The 20602-nt window shown below is 38.3% G+C and overlaps 1 protein-coding gene across 7 annotated transcripts in view; it reads right to left on the bottom strand.

Annotated features, from left to right (window-relative positions):
• The window catches only part of FRMD4B (FERM domain containing 4B), a 428456-nt gene that overhangs the window by 102837 nt on the left and 305017 nt on the right, over nt 1-20602 (bottom strand). For all 7 annotated transcript variants that reach the window (XM_045192106.3, XM_053929250.2, XM_053929249.2 and 4 more), the window contains one exon: nt 10334-10426. In XM_045192106.3, coding sequence (XP_045048041.2) covers nt 10334-10426 — 93 coding nt within the window. The remainder of the gene's footprint in view (nt 1-10333; nt 10427-20602) is intronic.

The following is a 20602-nucleotide window of genomic DNA, read 5'->3' as shown; positions in this document are numbered from 1 at the left end:
TATTCAACTCTGAACAGATACCTTTTTACTAGAAACTGGGTTCACCTTGTACCTGAAGCCCAGGCCCCTGACTATACTTTAGTTCTAGTGAACAGGTCCCTATCCTGTTTCTTACCACTTTCTGGTGATTCACCCTACTGCTTTCTACCTGTCTGCCTCAGTATTGGATTACTTGCTCCCTGAATTCATGATCCCATCACTCCCTCAAGGGGACCACTGTAATGATTTCATATTTACAGAGTGTATGAAAAGTATGGATGATCATTTGGGAGAATGACTTCCCATCAATGTGTGCCATGAACTGAAAACCAAATCTAGGACTTCTTAATCAAATGAAAGGGACTATCCCAGACTCATAAAATAAGTCTTTTGTTTCAGCCCTTTTTGGCAGAAGGATACTATTTCCTTTCTGCATGCTTATTGTGAGTAATTTCACTAAGATTTTGTGAAGATAAAACCTATGGTTAAATATTCAGCCTCAAAATGAACCTAGGCTTTTTGAGTAGTAATAGGTTTTGGAGACAAATCTCATACAGCATAACAAATACAATTTCTTGAGGAGAGAATTTATTTGGGGAGGTTTTGTCTCTACTTTTCATGCTTTTCCCATGAGCATTTTTCCCTTTCTTGATGGAACAGGTGTTCACCTAACCACACATCGGCAATAATAGAACATCACACCTGAATGACATGACAGAGATGGCTTGGAGGGGAGGCAGACCTGTTACCCAGTGACAACACATGGGTGTCACAGAGCAGAACACTGATTGTTTGCATGGGCTATCATTGGCTGTCTCTTACTTGTAGGTGGCCAACATCTTTATCTTGTGGCATTTGCTCATTATGGTCAAATTCACACAATGGATTTAGAGAGATACTATTGGGTTGGGCAAAAAGTCTATTTAGCTTTTTGTTTTTATACGATGGCTCTAGTAGTGCTTAGTTGTCTTTAAATTCACTCAAAACAATTTTGTTAGATTGTATTATGACAGCTGACATGTCAGCATGCATTTAAAAATATATCAAAATTGGTCAATTTTTATGCAGCTATTTTAATGTTGAAGATGGGAGAAAATACATAATTTTCAGTGTGTTATGCTTTATTATTTCAATAAAGGTAAAAATGAAACTGAAATGCAAAGAAAAGATGTGTGCAGTGTATGGAGAAGGTGCTGTGACTGATCAAATGTTTCAAAGTGGTTTGCAAAGTTTGTTGATACTATTGACATTTTGGACAAATAATTCTTTGCTGTGGGGCCATCTTATGCATTGGAAGATATTTAGCAGTGCCCCTGGTCTCTACCCACTAGAAGCCAATAGCAGACATACTCAAAATATCCAAATCAATAAAGTTATTGGTGAAAATGAAAAATGTGTATTTGATTTTATAGAAAAGACTAAAGACTTTTTTGCCTACCCAATAATTCGAACCCCAGCTCCAACACTGATGGGTCTTGGGGCCTTGGGCCAGATGCTGGGATTCTCAGTGTCTCACCTTCCTCACGTACTCAACAAATCAGAGATAGGAGAGATGTTTTATTTTATTTATTTATTTTTAAGTATATATTTTTGATTATGCTACTACAGTTGTCCCATATTTTTCTCCCCTTTATTCCCCTCTGCCCTGCCCAGGCCCCCCCCCCCCCCCCCTTAATTCATGTCCATGGGTCATACATATAAGTTCTCTGGCTTCTGCATTTCCTATACTATTCTTAACCCTCCCTGTATATTTTGTCTCTTTACTTTATGCTTCTTATTCTCTGCACCTTTTCCCTCATTCTCTGCCCCTCTCTGCTGATGGTCACCCTCCATGTGATCTCCATTTCTGTGATTGTGTTCCTGTTCTAGTTGTTTGCTTAGTTTGTTTTAGTTTTTAGGTTCAGTTGTTGGTAGTTGTTTGTTGTCATTTTACTGTTCATAGTTTTGATCATCTTCTTTTTTTTAGATAAGTCCCTTTAACATTTCACATAATAAGGGCTTGGTGATGATAAACTCCTTTAACTTTATTTTGTCTGGGAAGCAATTCATCTGCCCTTCCATTCTAAATGATAGCTTTGCTGTATAGAGTAATCTTGGGTGTAGGTCCTTGCCTTTCATGACTTTGAATATTTCTTTCCAGCACCTTCTTGCCTGCAAATTTTCTTTTGAGAAATCAGCTGACAGTCTTATGGGCACTCCTTTGTAAGTAACTGTCTCTTTTTCTCTTGCTGCTTTTAAGATTCCCTCCTTTCCTTTAATCTTGGGTAATGTAATTATGATGTGCCTTGGTGAGTGCTTCCTTGGGTCCAACTTCTTTGGGACTCTCTGAGCTTCCTGGACTTCCTGGAAGTCTATTTCCTCTACCAGATTGGGGAAGTCCTCCTTCATTATGTTTTCAAATAAGTTTTCAATTTCTTGCTCTTCTTCTGGCATGTGATTCAGCTGTTGGATTGTTTAAAGTTGTCCTGGAGTTTCCTAAGCCTCTCCTCGTTTTTTTGAATTCTTGCTTCTTCATTCTGTTCCAGTCGAGTGTTTATTTTTCCCTTCTGCTCCAAATTGTTGATTTGAGTCCAGGTTTCCTTCCCTTCACTGTTGGTTCCCTGTCTATTTTTCTTTATTCCACTTTGGATAGCCTTCACTTTTTCCTCTATTTTGTGACCATACTCAACCATTTCTGTGAGCATCCTGATTACCAGTGTTTTGAACTCTGCATCTGATAGGTTGGCTACCTCTTCATCACTTAGTTCTAGTTTTGGAATTTGAATCTGTTCTTTCATTTGGGTCATATTTCTTTGTCTTGGCATACCTGTTATATTGTAAGAGGTGGAACCTTAGGTATTTGCAAGGGCTGGTCAACCCCCATCACTGAGTTGTGGCGCTGTATGTGGGGAAGAGTTCAGAGAAGAAACACTGTCACGTGCTTGGCTCTCGGAGGGCTTTCAGTCACTTCCCCCACTACCCACAAGCAAATTGGGCCCTTCTGGTGCTGATTCCCAGGAGGGTGGTTTTATGTTTGTTCTAGGACCCTGTGGGTTTCTCCAATGAACTCTCCTGTGAGGCTGGGAGTTTTTCCTGCTGCTGAAACCCCCCATAGACTTTTACAGCCAGAGGTTTTGAGGCTTTCTTTTCTCTCACTCAAATCCTGGGTTGTGCAGTCTGCCTTGCTCCCCAGTTGCTCCTCCCGGTATATCCACATGCAATGTGGGACTGCCAGCACCACCTTGCCTGCCCAGTCCTTCAGCTCCTGGCTTGTTGCCTGTCTTTTCTGCTCTGGCTGCCTGTCTCTGCCCCTACTACCAGTCTGAATGAATGTTTTTTCTTTAACTCCTTGGCTGTGGGACTTCCATACAGTTCAATTTTCTGGCAGTTTTGGTTGTTTTTGATTTTAAATTTGTTGTTGTCCTTCTTTTGGCTCTGTGAGGAGGCAAAGTGTATATACCTATGCCTCCATCTTGGCTGGAAGTCTATTTTATTTATTTTTTAAAGATTTTATTTATTTATTTCTACAGAGAGTAGAAGGGAGGGAGAAGGCGAGGAAGAGAGAAGCATTTATGTGTGAGAGATAATTAGTTGCCTCTTGCATGCCCCCAGAGGGTACCTGGTCTGCAACCCAGGCATGTGCCCCAGGTGGGAATCGCACTGGTGACCTTTTGGTTTGCAGGCTGGTACTCAATCCACTGAGTGATGCCAGACAGGTTGAGAGATGTTTTAAATGTGGTCAACAGTCAGCAGCCAGTAAGTAGTGGTGATTATTACTGTATTATTATTATTCCTCTACTGAGGGACTGTAACAAAAGGTGATGACTTAGTTGGGAACTTCTTCAAAACTTTAACTATAAAAGCAAGAAAGGAAATTCCAGGTGTCCTCCCTAAGATCTTTTTTTTCAAGGAAACAAAATGCGACAGAAGCACCAATTTTGACACAGAATGGGCAAATACTGTGAAATGAAAACTCTTCTAAGCAGTTAGGACATTTCCTTCCCAGCTGAGCACATTTTCTATGAGTTCCAGGGCCTTTGCTATATTTGAGTGATATCTCAGACAAGAAGGTAAATTGGCAAGGGCTGCTCAATTATTTTGCATTCTGAACGATGTTGAATTTGTGTCTGGCATCCAGTGAGGGATAAATTAAAACACCTCATTCAGCCATTGTGGGTAATTTTTATCACTCAGAGTGGCCACCTGCATAAATAGATTTTGATCAGATCCTAATTCACATTATGAGCAGGGAGATCTCTGTTCATTGCTTGTAATGACCCTGCAACATCATAGACTTACTTAATAATGCTGCTGAAGATAGCAGTGTAATTTAAGTGTATTTCACTTTCTTGAGGCTATTATGCTGTGCTTCTGGCAGTCCCATCGGATCCTTTCATCTCTGAAAGGGGTACAGTCCCGGTGACTTCCCTACCAGGAAAACTCTTCCCCACTTCTAAATTTCCAGGTAAAGCCAGAAGGACCAAAGATGGCCCTCCAGGTAAGCTTGTAGAAACCTGCCCTCTGTGCCTCTCCCACAATGGTACTTTTTCTGAGTTCTCCAGTGAAGGCCTAGAGGCCCAGGAGGGGAAGGCCTTGCTATGACCTGTCCAAAGGGGAGGGAGTCTTCTTCCCCAGACAACTGTGAAGCATCAGGGTCACAGGTGAATTCCAAGTACTTGCTTCTTCCCTTCAAAATTGCAAAAGAGTCTGCTTCCTCACTCCAGAGGAAAGAAGGAAGTGTGCTCTGTGAAGGAGGTGGGTAGGGGACAGGAAAGGTAAGCTCAACAGGGAGGGTAGGGCTGGGACTGGTGAAAGATGAAGAAAAAGTGAATGCATTAGCCCCAAGCCAGACAGTTCCAACGTTTCCATATTCAAAGCCATATGTCACATTACAAATGTTTTACCCACTGAATGTGGTTGAAGGAGTCTCTGATATTTATATCCTAAAAATAGTTCATGTTTATTGAGGGTCTACATTACACGCTAACACCTATAATCCTCTGACACCTCCTTTACTACAACCAGTTCCAGCTCTGTTTTATAGGTTAGGAAGTAGGCCCATAATGAGGTTGAGAGCCACACAGCTCTCAGGAAATGGAAGAGCTGTGACTGGAACCCAAGAATGATGCTAATGCACTGGTTCTCTGGGTGGGTGAAGTGCACATGGCAATAATATTAGACATTTTTGGTTGACTTGATTTGGGGGGTGTTACTGGCTTCTTGAGGGTAGAGACTAGGATGCTGCAAACATCCTATATACAGTGTAGCTCCTTACAATGAAATTATCCAGCCCCAAATGTTAATAGTGCCACTATTGAGAAGCCCTGCACTAAAGACCAAGCTTTTCACTTCTGCATCCTACATTTTTTTTTCTCCCTTCACAATCCTGATTCTTTCCTTCTGCCTTTTTGGTGTCACTCTGAGGACAGATTGCAGAGAAGGCTGAGCAGATTCCCACAAATGATGCCTGATGTTGGGTCAGGGAGCATACAGAAATACAATTCTGTAAGAAACTGGAATCAGGATTGAGCATGAGTTTTGAAGGATTCTGTGTCTGTCCGGAACTTTTCATATGAATTAGGAATGTTGGATCCTCAAAGATGGAGGCTGCTAACCAATTGCCTAGAAGTTCAAGAATGGGTTAAGCCACTTAGGTCACGGTGGATATTAAGACAACTGATAGTGCATTCTCCGGGTTCTGGGATATCATGCATTCAAGTGGGAGTGTGGTGTATATGCAAAGAGCTCTGGCTAACTCACCCTCAAATAGCCTCTGGTGAGCCACAGTAAGAGGAATGATTCATTTCTCTGGGGTTTGTAGTCACATTCCTTCCCCAAAAGATAAATTTTCCTGTCCTCTCCTTATTGTAAATGACCAACTCTTTGACAGCTTTGAAATAACTCATGGCCATAAAGTCACAAGCCTTTTAACTTATCTTCCTTCGATCATTCAGACTTCCACGAAAAAATGATCAAGTTATATATTCATCGTAGGAAAAATATATAGAGAAGCAAAAAAGAAATAAAAATCATTCCTACAATTGTTCATCAGAGATTGAGTACTGTTAACATTTTAAACTTCATTTTCCATCCATATAAATAAGTGTAATCATGCCGCACATCCTGTTTTGTGATCTGCTTACTGGGAGCACCTTTCCATATTCACCAGAGCCTTTATCTGTGAGATTGTATTCCATACACTTGGCTCTCTTTAAAAGAAAAATCAGGCCAAATGATGGGGACCCACAGGTTTAGTCATGATTCTTCCTTGAGTTAAAGTCTTCCTAAAGGCCAAAATTCCAGAACCAGGGCAGGGTGCATTGAATAGGCACTCAGCTGTCTTTCAAAGACTCCGAATTTGCAGCTACTTCGACAAGAGAGGTGGCAATTTCTCCCACATCTCCTTCTAGAACTTTCACTAATGTGGTGACTCCTCAGGCCTGAGTGTCATAGACAATGCTTCAGGCTACCTCTGATGGCCCCTTATTGTCTTGGGGCACAACAAAGGTGACTTGGAAAGAAGAGAAGGAAAGAGGGAGGAGGAGGGAAAGACTAGAAAGAAGAAGAAGAAGAAGAAGAAGAAGAAGAAGAAGAAGAAGAAGAAGAAGAAGAAGAAGAAGAAGAAGAAGAAGAAGAAGAACCCAGAGGTATTCAGAAGAATGGGGGTGAAAGACGTCAAGATCTTGGCTTTGAGTGTGGCTGGGTGGTACCAGCCTGAGCTACCTCCACTTGCCCTCCCTGGAGGGAATGGGAGCTTTTCTCATGAGGTCATGCCAAGTCCCTACTCTCTGATTTAAACTCTTGCTCACTCACTATCAAGCTTTTCAAATGCTCACATCTGGGCTGCATTACCAAAGAGGCCAATGTGTTTGGGGAAGATAATTTACTCAGCAGATAACGATAACAAGCTCCAGCCTGAGAATTCCACCAGCATCCAGAGGGAGTTGGGACTCACATGGAAATGGAGACTTGGTTAAATGAATTATGGTGTATAAATAAATTATGGGTCACCTGTACACACATGTGTTGTGTACATATTTAGCACATATCATTGAGATTTTATAACTGAAGAAAAGACAACTGTTTAATAAAGGGGGAACTAAGTGCCCTCACCTTAAATGTTTTCTTTGCTCCATGCAGAAGCAGCAGGCATTTCTAAGCTGCTCCCTGAATCCTGGGAAATAATAGCCAGGAAAAGTCTTACCTCCCAAAGCTGCAGAACCTGAGGGCTTAGCTCAGGAATCAATGAGGCCATATTTAGCCCAGTGCCTGCCCCCAGATTAATGCTATATTTCAACAGAGAGGAAAGTTCTGAAGAGCAAAACTAGTATGATATTTTCTTTTTTCAAAAATGCTACAATGAAAAAAAGTGATATTTTATTATGTTTGCATAATACTTTGCAAAATAATTTTGTACCTCCTGATCTCTCTTTACTACTCACAACCGACTGGCCCAAGACCATGCTCACCATCTCCAGGGCATTGCACCAGAATTTGGGCCAGGAATGTGGGTAGGTCAGGGGATTTGGGGGTTGGAGGGGTGTGACTGTGTCATTTGAAAAATTTCCCAGGATAACTCCATATGTCCCCTCCCTGGGAGAAGCTCTGAAAAGTAATGTACTTTTCATCTAATCTCTTTTACTAAAGGGACCAATTATTCACTATAAAAATGACATAACTTACTGAACCTATCTTCACTGTTGTTGGCATTTGGATACTTTCCTTTCTCCCTGTGCATTGGCAACTCGGCGGCTGTGCAGCTTGGTGACCGTAAATGAAGCTGGCACCCAAGTTGCAGTGCACACAGCTCACCTTGCTGATGGGAGAGGCAATGAAAGTGACCCTGCTATATTAAGAGGTCTTGAGTGTTTCCAGAGGTCCCTATAGTGACCAGATATCCAACAAAGTCAAACACTGTGGTTGGTTCTGTTCTTCAGGGAATGTTTAGTAATGCTGGCAACGTAGAGAGTTGGTGCTGGTATCTGCTGTGATATAACTAACACCATCAGTTCTGTTTTCTTGAAAAAGGAGGCCAGAGGCCCCCTGAAAGCATGACTTCATCAGATGCACAGCAACCACATTGGTAGAACCTCCAAGAACTACATTTCACTAAATGACCTCTGTCAAGTTCCCTTAATTTTTTGGTGTGTTTTTGCTTGATCATTTCTTTAATTAAATTGGAGTTGCAACAAGTACTTAATTGGAATAATAACAAAGACTATTATCTCACTATTATGTTGGGAGGAAGAATTAAGTGAATAATTAAAAACTTTATAAGGGTGTTAAACATGAAGTCATCATGCCAAGTGATTGTGGGGCACTCTGGAGATAATACTAAGTGCTGAAACTCAGGGACAAGCTGCAGGATGCTCTGGCATCTCAGGAACCTGCTCTGAAAAGATAGGGTGGCTTTATGAATGACTGTACAGAAGGAAAGACATAGTTTCCTCCTCTAGTATTTTGAGACCAACAATAGACCAGATAACAGCTGTCAAAGAACTGGAACACAGGCCTGGTTACTAAATATGTGGCACTTGTTAAATTCTCTCAAGACATAACACTTCCACTAAGTTCCTCTCCACAAACACTGCATGTGCGCACAATGATTGGAGTACCTGAAACTGAAATGCTTAATAGGAGACTGGATAGCTCAATTATGGAAGCTCAAAAGTAGATTTTAATCCACCCAATGAAAGATCTCCAAGTGAAAAAATAAAGTAAGTCACCAAACAACTTGTCACCCTTATTTTTCTTTAAGAAGGGGAATGAATTGGGGGTAGAGGTTAAGGAAGAAGCATGGCAGAGAGTAATTTTTATTTTTCACAGTATACTTTTATATACCTGGAAATGTTTATAGTGATAATACAATTATTTGTAAAAATCCTGATATATGTTGAGCCATTTTCCCTACATAATACAAGATTAAAATTTCTTTATTCTCTGACCCCTGCTTTATTACTAATAGAATTTTTTCCTCTTCCTTGCTGACTTATGTTTGTCTTTTCCTGCATTTCCATGGACACAAGCAGTGGACTCATGTCACACTGCTTCCAAGAAACTCCTGTGTTTTTCTTTTGGATTTCTGTGCATTTTTCCATACTGGCTGCATTCCTAGACAAATTTCCATTATACTCCCCTTTCCTGGGGTTTAAAAATTTAACTTCTGGTGGTAAAAAGAAATTCTAAACCAGATTTCAGAGCAGAAAGCAGAAAACAAACTAGGGTTGTTGCCACTTCCTTTAGGGAGTAAAGAGTAGCTGCCATCTACAGTCACCATCAATTCATATTATAAAAAGATCCTTAAAGAAAAAGGGAGGACATCTTATTACCACACTTTTGGATTTCATGGAACACACTGAAGTTAAAGAAAAAAGTGTGAAAGTCACCATGATTTCCCCTAATTGTAGTATAAAAAAAACCCAAAAAGAAAAATAAGAAGCTTCCACTATCATGTGGAAACAAAGTACGTTTCAACACCCCCAAAATAACATAAGCTCAAACTAAAGGAATATTTTTCACGTTGATATAGATTTATGGTAAATCTATTATCTTAGCTTATTTTACCATATTTGGCTTCAGACTAGGAAAGCAAAACTTATCAAATTCAGGATAGTGGGGAGAGGGGCTTTTAACAAAATTGGTAATGTCTTCTTTCTTAAGCTAGATACAGGAACATGGGTGTTACTATTCTTAACATTTCTTTTATCTTAGAGTGTGAATAATTAATGTGAAAAATATTTCCATCATGGCCAGGTTTTAAGAAATCATTGATTTAACGAATGCATCCATTTCAGGAGGAAATGACCCATCCCTCGTCCCTTGCCCCTGGCCTCATTACATGACTTACTGAAGCAGAGCTCAGGGATCAGTCAAGGACTGCACTGTTCTTGGCAGTCTCTCTGTCTGCCTGCAAGCTGAATTCAGATTTCTGCACTGCTAAAATCATTCTTTCAGTGAGCATTTGTTTGCATTTTATCTTCTTTTCAAAGTAAAGGTGTGAATATGAAATTATATAAATTCAATTATTTCCACAGTCTGTATAAAACATTCCTACAGAAAATGTAATTATAAATGTTTGCCATAATTCAAATATAAAAATCCCAAAGTATGTTACAGTACCTATATTTTTCAACTTTAAATTGATCCAAGATGCTTTGAGTAATACAGGTAGGAGATTCTATCCTTCATGTTCAAAGAAAACCATTCTTGTATGGTAACTTGGTTACCATACCAGACTAAGGAAGTAGAGAATCTCTTTCACATAATAATATTTTGATAGGTTGCTTCTTTTTTTAATTCTCAATCTCTGATTACCAAAATTTCTTGTTTTTTTAAAGGGAGGTAGGGGATGCTGGGCGTGTCTGTAGATACATACCTCACAGCAAAGTACAAAATAGTTGGGCCTGGTTTTTTGGGCAAATCATGGTCAAGAACTCGGTGATCTAACTGCAACCAGTTCTGCTGACCTCTGTGAGAGCAAAGCAAAAACACAAAACAAAACAAAAAATGATTAAATAGAAAATTGGAGAAAGGTTCAATAATATATGTGTTGGCAAAGTTGTAGAGAAACAGTTATTCCCATACACTGACGGTAGCTATTTAACCTGTTACAAGTAGTCATCAGGACAATTAGCAATTTCTATGAAAATTATAAAAGCACCTGCCTCTGCAGCAGCATTTTCACTTCTAGGAGTTTATAAAGATAAGCTTACATGTGTGGAAAATGGCCCGCATATGAAGTCACTCACTGTAGCATTGTTTATAATAGCAAAAAGGCTTGAAACAACATAAATGTCTAACAGGATATTGTTTTAAGAAATGAATTTAACCTGAGTGATAAAATACAATGTAGCCATACAAAAGATCAATACTATCCTTACAAACTTATTTTGAACAATATCCAAGATGTGACATTAAAGAAAAGGCAAGATGCATAAGACTAAGTACAGTACATCACTGTATTTTAAAATAAAAAATAGGTATACATATAGGTACGCAGGAAAATATATGAATATCTATAAAAACTATCTCTGAGAGGTTAAACAAGAAATAACACTGGTTGTTTCAGAGACCAAAAAGCCAGGTGAAATTAAGTATATTAATCTTTAAATTCTTATTAAATATAAAATCTGAAATATTTTAGATATTTCATGATTAGTCATAAAGAGAAAAACTTTTGGTCATTTAATGAAACCGGAAAGACACAGATAATAATACTATGGCTTTTAAAAAAGTGCAGGGTTGAATACTCTCTGGGTGCTGCTTCTGTGTGTGTGTGTGTGTGTGTGCATGATGAACTTTCTAATGTTTAAACATATACAGGGTGGGGCAAAAGTAGGTTTATAGTTCTTCATATGGAAAATAACACAATAATTAACAAATAATAATGCAAGATTTATTAAATAATGTAATAATGCAATTTATTAAATAATTGTAATAATGCAATATTTATTTACTCAAGGTCCTCACCACATTTATGGGTATAAATAGTTCTTCCCGACTTTTGACCTCTAAGAAATGGAAAGGACTGATGACTCTGTGGTTCAGAATAGCTTACATGACTTTTTCAAGGTTGTTTAACTAGTTGATCCATTTTGGACTGGGAATTCCTGCAGGGCCCAGACTCCATTTTGCCTGCTTACATAAAACTAAGAACATGCTGACAGTGGTGGCCTGTGTAAAATTATAACAAAATCTATAATGGACCAGAAGACATTTTATAAACTATTTTGGTCTTTAAATAAATACTTTAAAAAATACCAGAAAACTTTAAGCTGTGTTCATTATAAATAGAGAGGAAAAGAGGGCATAAATAGTATTAACATTGATAATAATAGCTACTTTTTATTGAGCAACTGCTCTGTGCCAGCCAAGCTGGGACTTTCATGCATGAATATTCTATTTAATAATAACTCTCCAAGGAAAGTGGCAGAGCTGGGATTTGAACCCAAGACTTCCAATAAAAGAGAAAAATGAGATGAGAGAGTTGTATCAGCTTTTATAATAACTTATGGCTTGATCCCTGTCACTTATAATTTTAACACTGGAAAAAACTATTTTTGTTTCTGTATTATAAAATTAGGTTTCTGATAACTGTTCATAGCTTTCCTTGGAGGGATATTATGAAGATAAACTGATATAAGTGATATAAGGGGAGGTTCATAGGACTATTGGTGTTGTGTGTAAAGTAATATAAAACTGGAAGACTGGAAATTTAGGGTTTCTTACGCTATATTTTATCAAGTTTAGGATGGTACTGAGCTAAAGACACATCCCAGTTTCAAAGGTGTTCACATGTGTGTCTTAAAATACATAAAATATTGTATAGTATCAGATTTTAAAAGTTTTCTTATAGAAAATGAGACTTATTTTGAATTGTCTTTTTTGCTTCTACATAGGAAAGATATGGCATTATTTAAAAAGCATAATGTGTATTTATATGAACTTGCATGAAATGATGTCCAAGAATGAATACATCAATTATATCAACCACAGAAGCACACTCAAAACACTATTATATATGGATGAAACTTCTTGGAATTAGTTCTGGAGACATATAAAACAAATTGTTATAATGAAAAGGGACTGGCTTCAACTATGATATTATATGTTTTTCTAACAAGATGTTCATGTAAAAGTAATAAAACTTTTAAAGGGTAAATTAGAAATTAGATTTTTAAAAACTCTATCCATGATTTCATTGACAGGATTAAAGAAGAACGAGTAAAAATTACACATAACTCTACCACTGAGATATATAATCAAAGTTCACATGCTATTTTATAGTCTTTGAGGCTCACACGAGATAAAAAACCTGTTTTTCTCAAGTTTTTCTATCAGCAAATATAACAGATCTAATCAATTCCTCAGAAAGGCATTTGAACCTACACATTCACTTCCACTAAGCTGTGCAAGTCAACCTTAAAGCCAGTTTCCTTTCTGGCTAGAACTGTATCTGTTCAAGGCCCATCAGGTGGAAGGATAGTCAAAAGTCATAACTGTGTTGTAAAACCTATTTGTTATGTCTTGATAAACAAAGCTTATTCTGAAAGTGTTTTCAAAACAAGAGAAGAAAAAACATGAAATGGGTTGAAGGAAATGGGAACCCTTGTGAACAGAAGGGCCACTGTATCAGGAGGGCTGTGACTGCCCTCTAGGGGTAGCAGACTCACCTTGCACACAGAACACCATAAGGTAAACAAAGTAACAAGGTTAAATCTCAGGAACTGTACGACCCTCCCTCTAATAGGACCATGAATTTGTTTTTGTTGGTCATCATCACTACTTTTATTATGTAACCACACAATTCTATTTTCCATTTCTCTTCTTGGCCTGTGTTGTAGGGTATAGACATTAGCTAGTTTCACTGACAAAATGTCCATCTCTGCTTCTACTTTACTTAGAGCCAGTCACCAAAGGCAAGAGGCTGATGTGGCATCTAGGCTGGAATAATCAGTTCAGACCGCTTCCTGGTGGGGATCTGACTCTGGTCTGACTCTGGTGGGGGTGGGGGAGTGCTGGAAGAAAATCCTTTCCAAAAATATTTACCAGGCAAAAAGAACTAGGCTGGTGACTAAGACATTCCAAGGAGACACCCTTAGACAGAAGCAATTTTCCAGACCTATTCCACAGAAAGGTGGAAATGGCTGTTCCCAATTCCCATCCCCGACCCCAACAAAAAGCCCAGCTCATACTTCTCCTGAAACTAAACATAGCTAGAGCCAGAAGACACCTTCCAAACTGGTCATAGTTCAAAAATAGACTCTGCTGTCCCTTGCAGGGGAGTGCACAGAAGACATTCTGGAGCCAGGCTTCTTGGAAAGACTGTAACATTGGCCACTGCTGCCAAAGGAGATAACTGAGGGGTGCCTGAGTGATACAGTCCTCTCTCAATAGAGGATTTAGAAAGAAATCCCAGGGCAGGAGAGGGGGAAAGTGGCTCAGGTCATTAAAGGAAGTCCTTCATATTCTTCCTTTTCTTTCTGAAGAAACGGTCTTACAGTCTCAACTCCTGATTTATGCACTGTCTGATTATGCTCACCTGAGCTCAGAGCTTTCCCAGAAGTTTCCATGTGGCCAATACCCTTTGTTCTACCCACCATAATAACTTTGTAGCCCGGGGAACCTGTGACCCCACAATCCTGAATCATGCCAATCCTCTATATAACACCCTCCCATGGCCGAGGGTTCTTCTCCTACCTACAGGAGTTATGATCATCAAGCTCAACTATGATCTTGTCTCTGTTATATCTTAACTCCACAATCAGGTCAGATTCCTTACCATGGGGAAATGAACCACATTCATTATCATGTCCATGCACTGGCCACAAAACGACTCTTCTGTGGAATGTCATCTCCTGTCTCCTCTATCGAAAGTCTACCTGCCTTGCCAGGTCCAGTTTTAGTTATCCTGCTGTGTGGATCCCACCCCAGTCCTCCTTCAGTCTCATTCTGAGCACTTACTGCCATGACTGTTTCCCTTTATTATGTGCCTGTGCTATGGGCTTTACATACTTACTGATTTAATAGTATGTAGCACTAGTGCCCCATTACATGTACCTTATGTGGTACTTATTATATGGGTACTATTATTATGCCCGTTATACAGATGAGAAAACTTGAGTGTCTGAGATACTCAGTAATTGGTCCAAGATCAGACAGCTACCAAGATTCTATGATATCCACTCCCTTCCTCCCTCCCAATATAATATCTTGTCCCATGTTTGCCTCTTACTGTCTATATTCTAGTCACACTGGCATTTTATTGACTTTCTCAAAAAGAGTCAAGTTTAGTTACACTTTTTGCATTGTTTTTTTTCAAGTAATATAACTTTATTTTTCTTAAAAAAATTTTTTTTTAGTTTAATGGTTGTTCAAGTACAGTTGTCTCCATTTTACTCCCCCTACTCCCCCCTACTCCATCTTTCCCCTTCCCACCCTTGATTCTACCTCCCATTGGTTTTGTCCATGTGTCCTTTATAGATGTTCCTCAAAACTCTTCCCCCATTTTCCCCCACAGAACCCTCCCACCTCCCCTCTGGTTACTGTTAGGTTGTTCTTAATTTCAATGTCTCTGGATATATTTTGCTTGCTTGTTTGTTTTGTTGATTAGGTTCCATGTATAGGTGAGATCATATGGTATATATCTTTCACCACCTGGCTTATTTCGCTTAGCATAATGCTCTCTAGTTCCATCCATGCTGTCCCAAAGGGTAGGAGCTCTTTATTTCTGCTGCATAGTATTCCATTGTGTAAATGTACTGTAGTTTTTTGATCCATTCATCTACTGATGGGTACTTGGGTTGCTTCCAGTACTTGGCTATTGTAAATTGTGCTGCTATGAACATTGGGGTGCATAGGTTCTTTTGGATGGGTGTTTCAGGGTTCTTAGGGTATAATCCCAACAGCAGAATTGCTGGGTCAAAAGGCAGTTCCATTTTTAGTTTTCTGAGGAAATTCCATACTGTTTTCCATAGTGGCTATACCAGTCTGCATTCCCACCAACAGTGCACTAGGGTTCCCTTTTCTCCACATCCTCTCCACGACACTTGTTTGTTGATTTGTTTGTGATTGCCATTCTCACCAGTGTAAAGTGGTATCTCATCGTGGTTTTAATTTGCATCTCTATAATGACTAGGGATGTGGAGCATCTTTTCATATGTCTCTGGGACCTCTGTATGTCCTCCTTGGGGAAGTGTCTGTTCAGGTCCTTTGCCCATTTTTAAATTGGATTGTTTTTCTTCCTGGAATGGAGTAGAGTGAGATCTTTATATTTTGGAGATCAAACCTTTGTTGGAGGTATCATTGGCAAATATATTTTCCCATACAATTGGTTCTCTTTCATTTTAATGCTGTTTTCTTCAGCCATGCAGAAGATTTTTATGAGATTCTATTTATTTATTCTTTCCTCTATGTTCCTTGATCTAGGGGACATATCAGTGAAAATATTGCTGCGTGGAATATCTGAGATTTTCCTGCCTATGTTCTCCTGTAGGACTTTTATGGTGTCATGACTTATATTTAAGTCTTTTATCCACTTTGAATTTATTTTTGTGTATCGTGTAACTTGGTGGTTGAGTTTCATTTTTTTGCATGTTGCTGTCCAGATCTCCCAACACTTTTGTTGAAGAGGCTATTTTTACTCCATTTTAGGCTTCTGTCCCCCTTGTTGAATATTAACTGATCATAGAGACTTGGGTTTATTGTTGGGCTCTCTTTTCTGTTCCATTGGTCCATGTGTCTGTTCTTACACCAGTATCAGAGTGTTTTGATTACAATGGCCTTTTAATACAGTTTGATATCAGGTATTGTGATCCCTCCTACTTTGTTCTTCTTTCTCAAAATTGCTGCAGCTATTTGGGGTCATTTATAGTTTCATATAAATTTTTGAAATGTTTGTTCTATATCTGTGAAATATGCCATTGGTACTTTAATAAGGATTGTGTTGAATCTATAAATTGTTTTGAGTAGTATGGTCATTTTGATGATATTAATTCTTCCAATCCATGAACATGGTACATGCTTCCATTTGTTTGTGTCTTCCTTAATTTCTTTCTTCAGTGTTGTGTAGTTTTCTGAGTATAGATTTTTTAACTTCTTGGTTAGGTTTATTCCTAAGTATTTTATTTTTCTTGTTGCTATAGCAAATGGGATTTTTCCCTGATTTCTGTTTCTGATATTTCATTGCTGGTGTACAAAAATGCCTTCAATTTCTGAATATTGACTTTGTATCCCCTTGTTCTGTGAAATTCACTTATTAGATTGAGTAGTATTTTGGTGGAGTCTGTAGGGTTTTCTATGTACACTATTATGTCATCTGCAAACAATGGGAGTTTTGCTTCCTCCTTTCCAATTTGGATGCCTTTTATTTCTTCTTGTCTGATTGCTGTGGCTAGGACTTCCAATACTATGTTGAATAGGAGTGGTGAAAGCAGATGTCCTTGTTTTGTTCCTTCCTGATCGTAGTGGGAAAGCCGTTAGTTTTAGACCATTGTGTATGATGTTGGCTGTAGGTCTCTCATATATGGCCTTTATTATGTTGAGGAATGTTCCCACTATTCCCACTTTGCTGAGTGTTTTTTATCATAAATGCGTGCTGTACCTTATCAAATTCTTTTTCTACGTCTATTGATATGATCATGTGATTTTTGTCTTTGCTTTTGTTTATGTGATGTATTACATGTACTGATTTGCTAATATTGTACCATCCTTGCATCCCTGGGATGAATCCCACTTGGTCATGGTGTATGATCTTTTTAATGTATTGCTGGATGCGGTTTGCTAATATTTTGTTGAGAATTTTAGCGTCTATCTTCATCAGCGATATTGGCCTGAAGTTTTCTTTCTTCATTATGTCTTTATCTGGTTTTGGGATTAGGATGATGCTGGCTTCATAAAAAGAATTTGGGAGTCTTCCATCTTCTTGGATTTTCTGGGAATAGTCTGTGAAGAATAGGGGTTAGCTCTTCCTTAAATGTTTTGTAAAGTTCTCCTATCAAAGCGTCAGTCTAGGGCTTTTGTGTACTGGGAGCTTTTTGATTAGTGCTTTGATTTCATCAGCTATTATCGGTTTGTTCAGACTTTCTGCTTCTTCTTCATTCAGTTTTGGAAAATTTGTATCTTTCTAGAAATTTGTCCATTTCACCTAGGTTTTCAAATTTCTTGGCATATACTTGTTTGTAGTAATTTTTTACAATCCTTTGTATTATTCTGGTATCAGTTGTAATCTCATCTCTTTCATTTCCGATTGTGTTTATTTGGGTCCTCCCTTTTTTTTCTTGATGTGTCTGCTTAAAGGCTGTCAATATTGTTTATCTTTTCAAAGAATCAGCTCCTGGATTTATTGATCCTTAGAATTGTGCCTTTAGTCTCTATGTCATTTAATTCTGCTCTGATCTGGTTGTTTCCTTCCTTCTTCTTGCTCTGGGCTTTGTTTGTATTTGTCTCTCCAGTTCCTGTAGATGTAGGGTTAGGTTGTTTATTTGAAATGTCTGTATCTTTTTTAGGTAGGCCTGTATCACTATGAACTTCCCTCTCAGGATTGTCTTTGCTGTGTGCTATAAAGTTTGCGTTGTTCTGAGTTCATTTGTTTCCAGAAGCTTTTTGATTTCTCCCTTGATCTCATCCTTAACCTATTCATCGTTTAATAGCATGCTATTCAATCTCCATGAATTTGAGTGATTTTGAGTTTTTTCTTTGAGGTCTGTTTCCAGTTTCAGTCCTTTGTGGTCAGAGAAAATATTTGATATGATTTCAATTTTGTTGAATTTGTTGGGGCTTATTTTGTGTCCTATTGTGTTGTCTATCTTTGAAAATGTTCCCTGTGCATTTGAAAAGAATGTGTATTTTGCTTCTTTGGAATGAAAGGCTTTATATAAATCAGTTAAGTCCATTTGATCTAGGGCATTGTTCAATGCCACAATAACTATGTTGATATTTTGTTTGGAACCCTATGCATTTTTGACAGTGGAGAGTTAAAACTCCCTACTATATTTTTTTGCTTTCAATATCTTTCTTGAAGTCCTCCAAGATTTTCCTTATGTATTTGGGTGCTTCTATATTGAGTGCATATATGTTTATAATGTTTTTGTCTTCTTGATGGATTCTTCCCTTGATATTATGAAGTGTCACTCTGGGTCTGTTTTTATGGCCCTTGTTTTGAAGTTTATTTTGTCTGATATGAGTATTGTTACCCTGGCTTTTTTTTTCCCTGTCCATTTGCTTGGAATATTTTTTTCCAGCCCTTCACTTTCAGTGTGTTTATGTCTTTTGTTCTGAGGTGGGTGTCTTGTAGGCAGCACATGTGTAGGTCCTGCTTTTTTATCCAATCAGGTACCCTATGTCTTTTGATTGGAGCATTTAATCCACTAACATTTAAGGATATTATTAACAGATATTTATTCATTTTTCCCTCTTTTTATCTGTGTTCCTTTCTCTCACTCTTTTCCTTTCTCTTCTTATAGTAATCCCTTTAGCATATCTTGTAGTGCTGGTTTAGTGGAGGTGTATTCTTTTAGCCTTCTTTTGTCTGGGAAACTCCTTATTTTGCTTTCCATTTTGGTTGAGAGCCTCACTGGGTAGAATAATCTTGGTTGCAGGCCTTTGTTTTTCTTTTCTTGGAATATCTCTTGTCATTCTCTCTTGGATTGGAGTATTTATGTTGAGAAATCAGTTCTTAGCCTTATTGGAGCCCCTTTGTATGTTACTTCTTCTTTCTACTTTGCTGCTTTTAAGATTCTCTCTTTGTCTTTAAAACTTGGCATTTTAATTATGATATGTCTTGGAGTAGGCCTCTTTGGGTTCATCTTAATTGGGACTCTCTGTGTTTCCTGAACTTGCATGGTTTTTTCCCTCTCCAGGTTCAGAAAGTTTTCTGTCATTATTTTTTCAAACATGATTTCTATCCTTTGTTCCTTTTCTTCTCCTTCTGGTATTCCTATTATTTGAAGGTTGTTGCATTTCATGTTATTGTGGAGTTCCCTTAAGCTGTCTTCATATTTTTTGAGTTGTTTTTTGTGCAGCTGCTATACTTAGGTATTTCTTTCCACCTTGTCTTCCAACTCACTAATTTGGTCCTCTGCTTCATCCAGCTTGCTTGTAATTCCTTCTAGTGTGTTTTTTATTTCCCAAATTTTATTTTTCATTTCTTGGTTTTTGTTTATAGTTTCTATTTCCTTTTTCATTCTGTTGAGTTCTCAGTCAGGTCCTTGTAGTCGTCTGTGAGTTCCTTGAGCATCCTTATAGCTCCTTTACTAGGGAGTCTTCCATTCCTTTTGATTTCAGGTTCTTTTTTTACCTTCCCATTTTAGGTGACTTTTTTTGTTTGTATCTGCGCTTCCTGATGTTCTGCTTCGGTACCTGTCTTTGTAGGGTGAACTTCTATGATAGGAATTCTATGGGATTCAGTGGTGTGGTCTCTTTGATCTCCTTGTCTGACTGCTCTAGGTTTTCCCTTTCTTCTGTTTGTGTGGGCTTTCTTGTTGTACTTGGGTTTTTACCTGTCAGTGCTTCCTTTGTTGGTGGGTTCTCTCCTCCAGTGGGTATACTGATGTTCACAGCTCCCACCTAATCTTGTATGTGATCAGTGGCAGGGGGAAGGAAAAATGAATTAAGACAGCAGAAGAGTATTCTATGGGAATTAAAGTACCAAACAAGTACAGAAGAGATAGGAGATCCTTTGGATAAGTATAGTGTTAACAGTGATATTTCATCTAACTAGCCACTTTTATAAAAGGTGAAAGAGAGATAAGACTCTTGTTAGAGGGAAGAAGGATTGTGAACTGAATCCAGAAAACAGAGCGCTTGTGAAAGGCTAGATGATGAAATATAGTGAGAGTAAAGATAGAAAGTAGGCAAAGTGTATGAGATAATAGAGTTAACCACAACAGTAATAAAGCTAAAGGAGATAGTGAAATGGGCTAAGACCAGGGAGGGGTGCTATGTAGTATTTACAATTATATGGAACAACAATTATTTATAATAGTAGTGGAACAACAATATGATGAGAAATATATGATTTGAGTAAACAGAATAGAAAGTATGGAATCAAGAGTAGTGTGTTATTAGAATAAGAGTGAAGTGAAAGAAGGAAGATTAAAATATAATATGAAAGAGAGACTAAGGAAAACCATTCAAACAATGCAAT

The sequence above is a fragment of the Desmodus rotundus genome, chromosome 8 (genome assembly GCF_022682495.2).
Source record: "Desmodus rotundus isolate HL8 chromosome 8, HLdesRot8A.1, whole genome shotgun sequence".
Lineage (NCBI taxonomy): Eukaryota > Metazoa > Chordata > Mammalia > Chiroptera > Phyllostomidae > Desmodus > Desmodus rotundus.
This window is presented reverse-complemented; position numbering and strand designations above follow the sequence as displayed.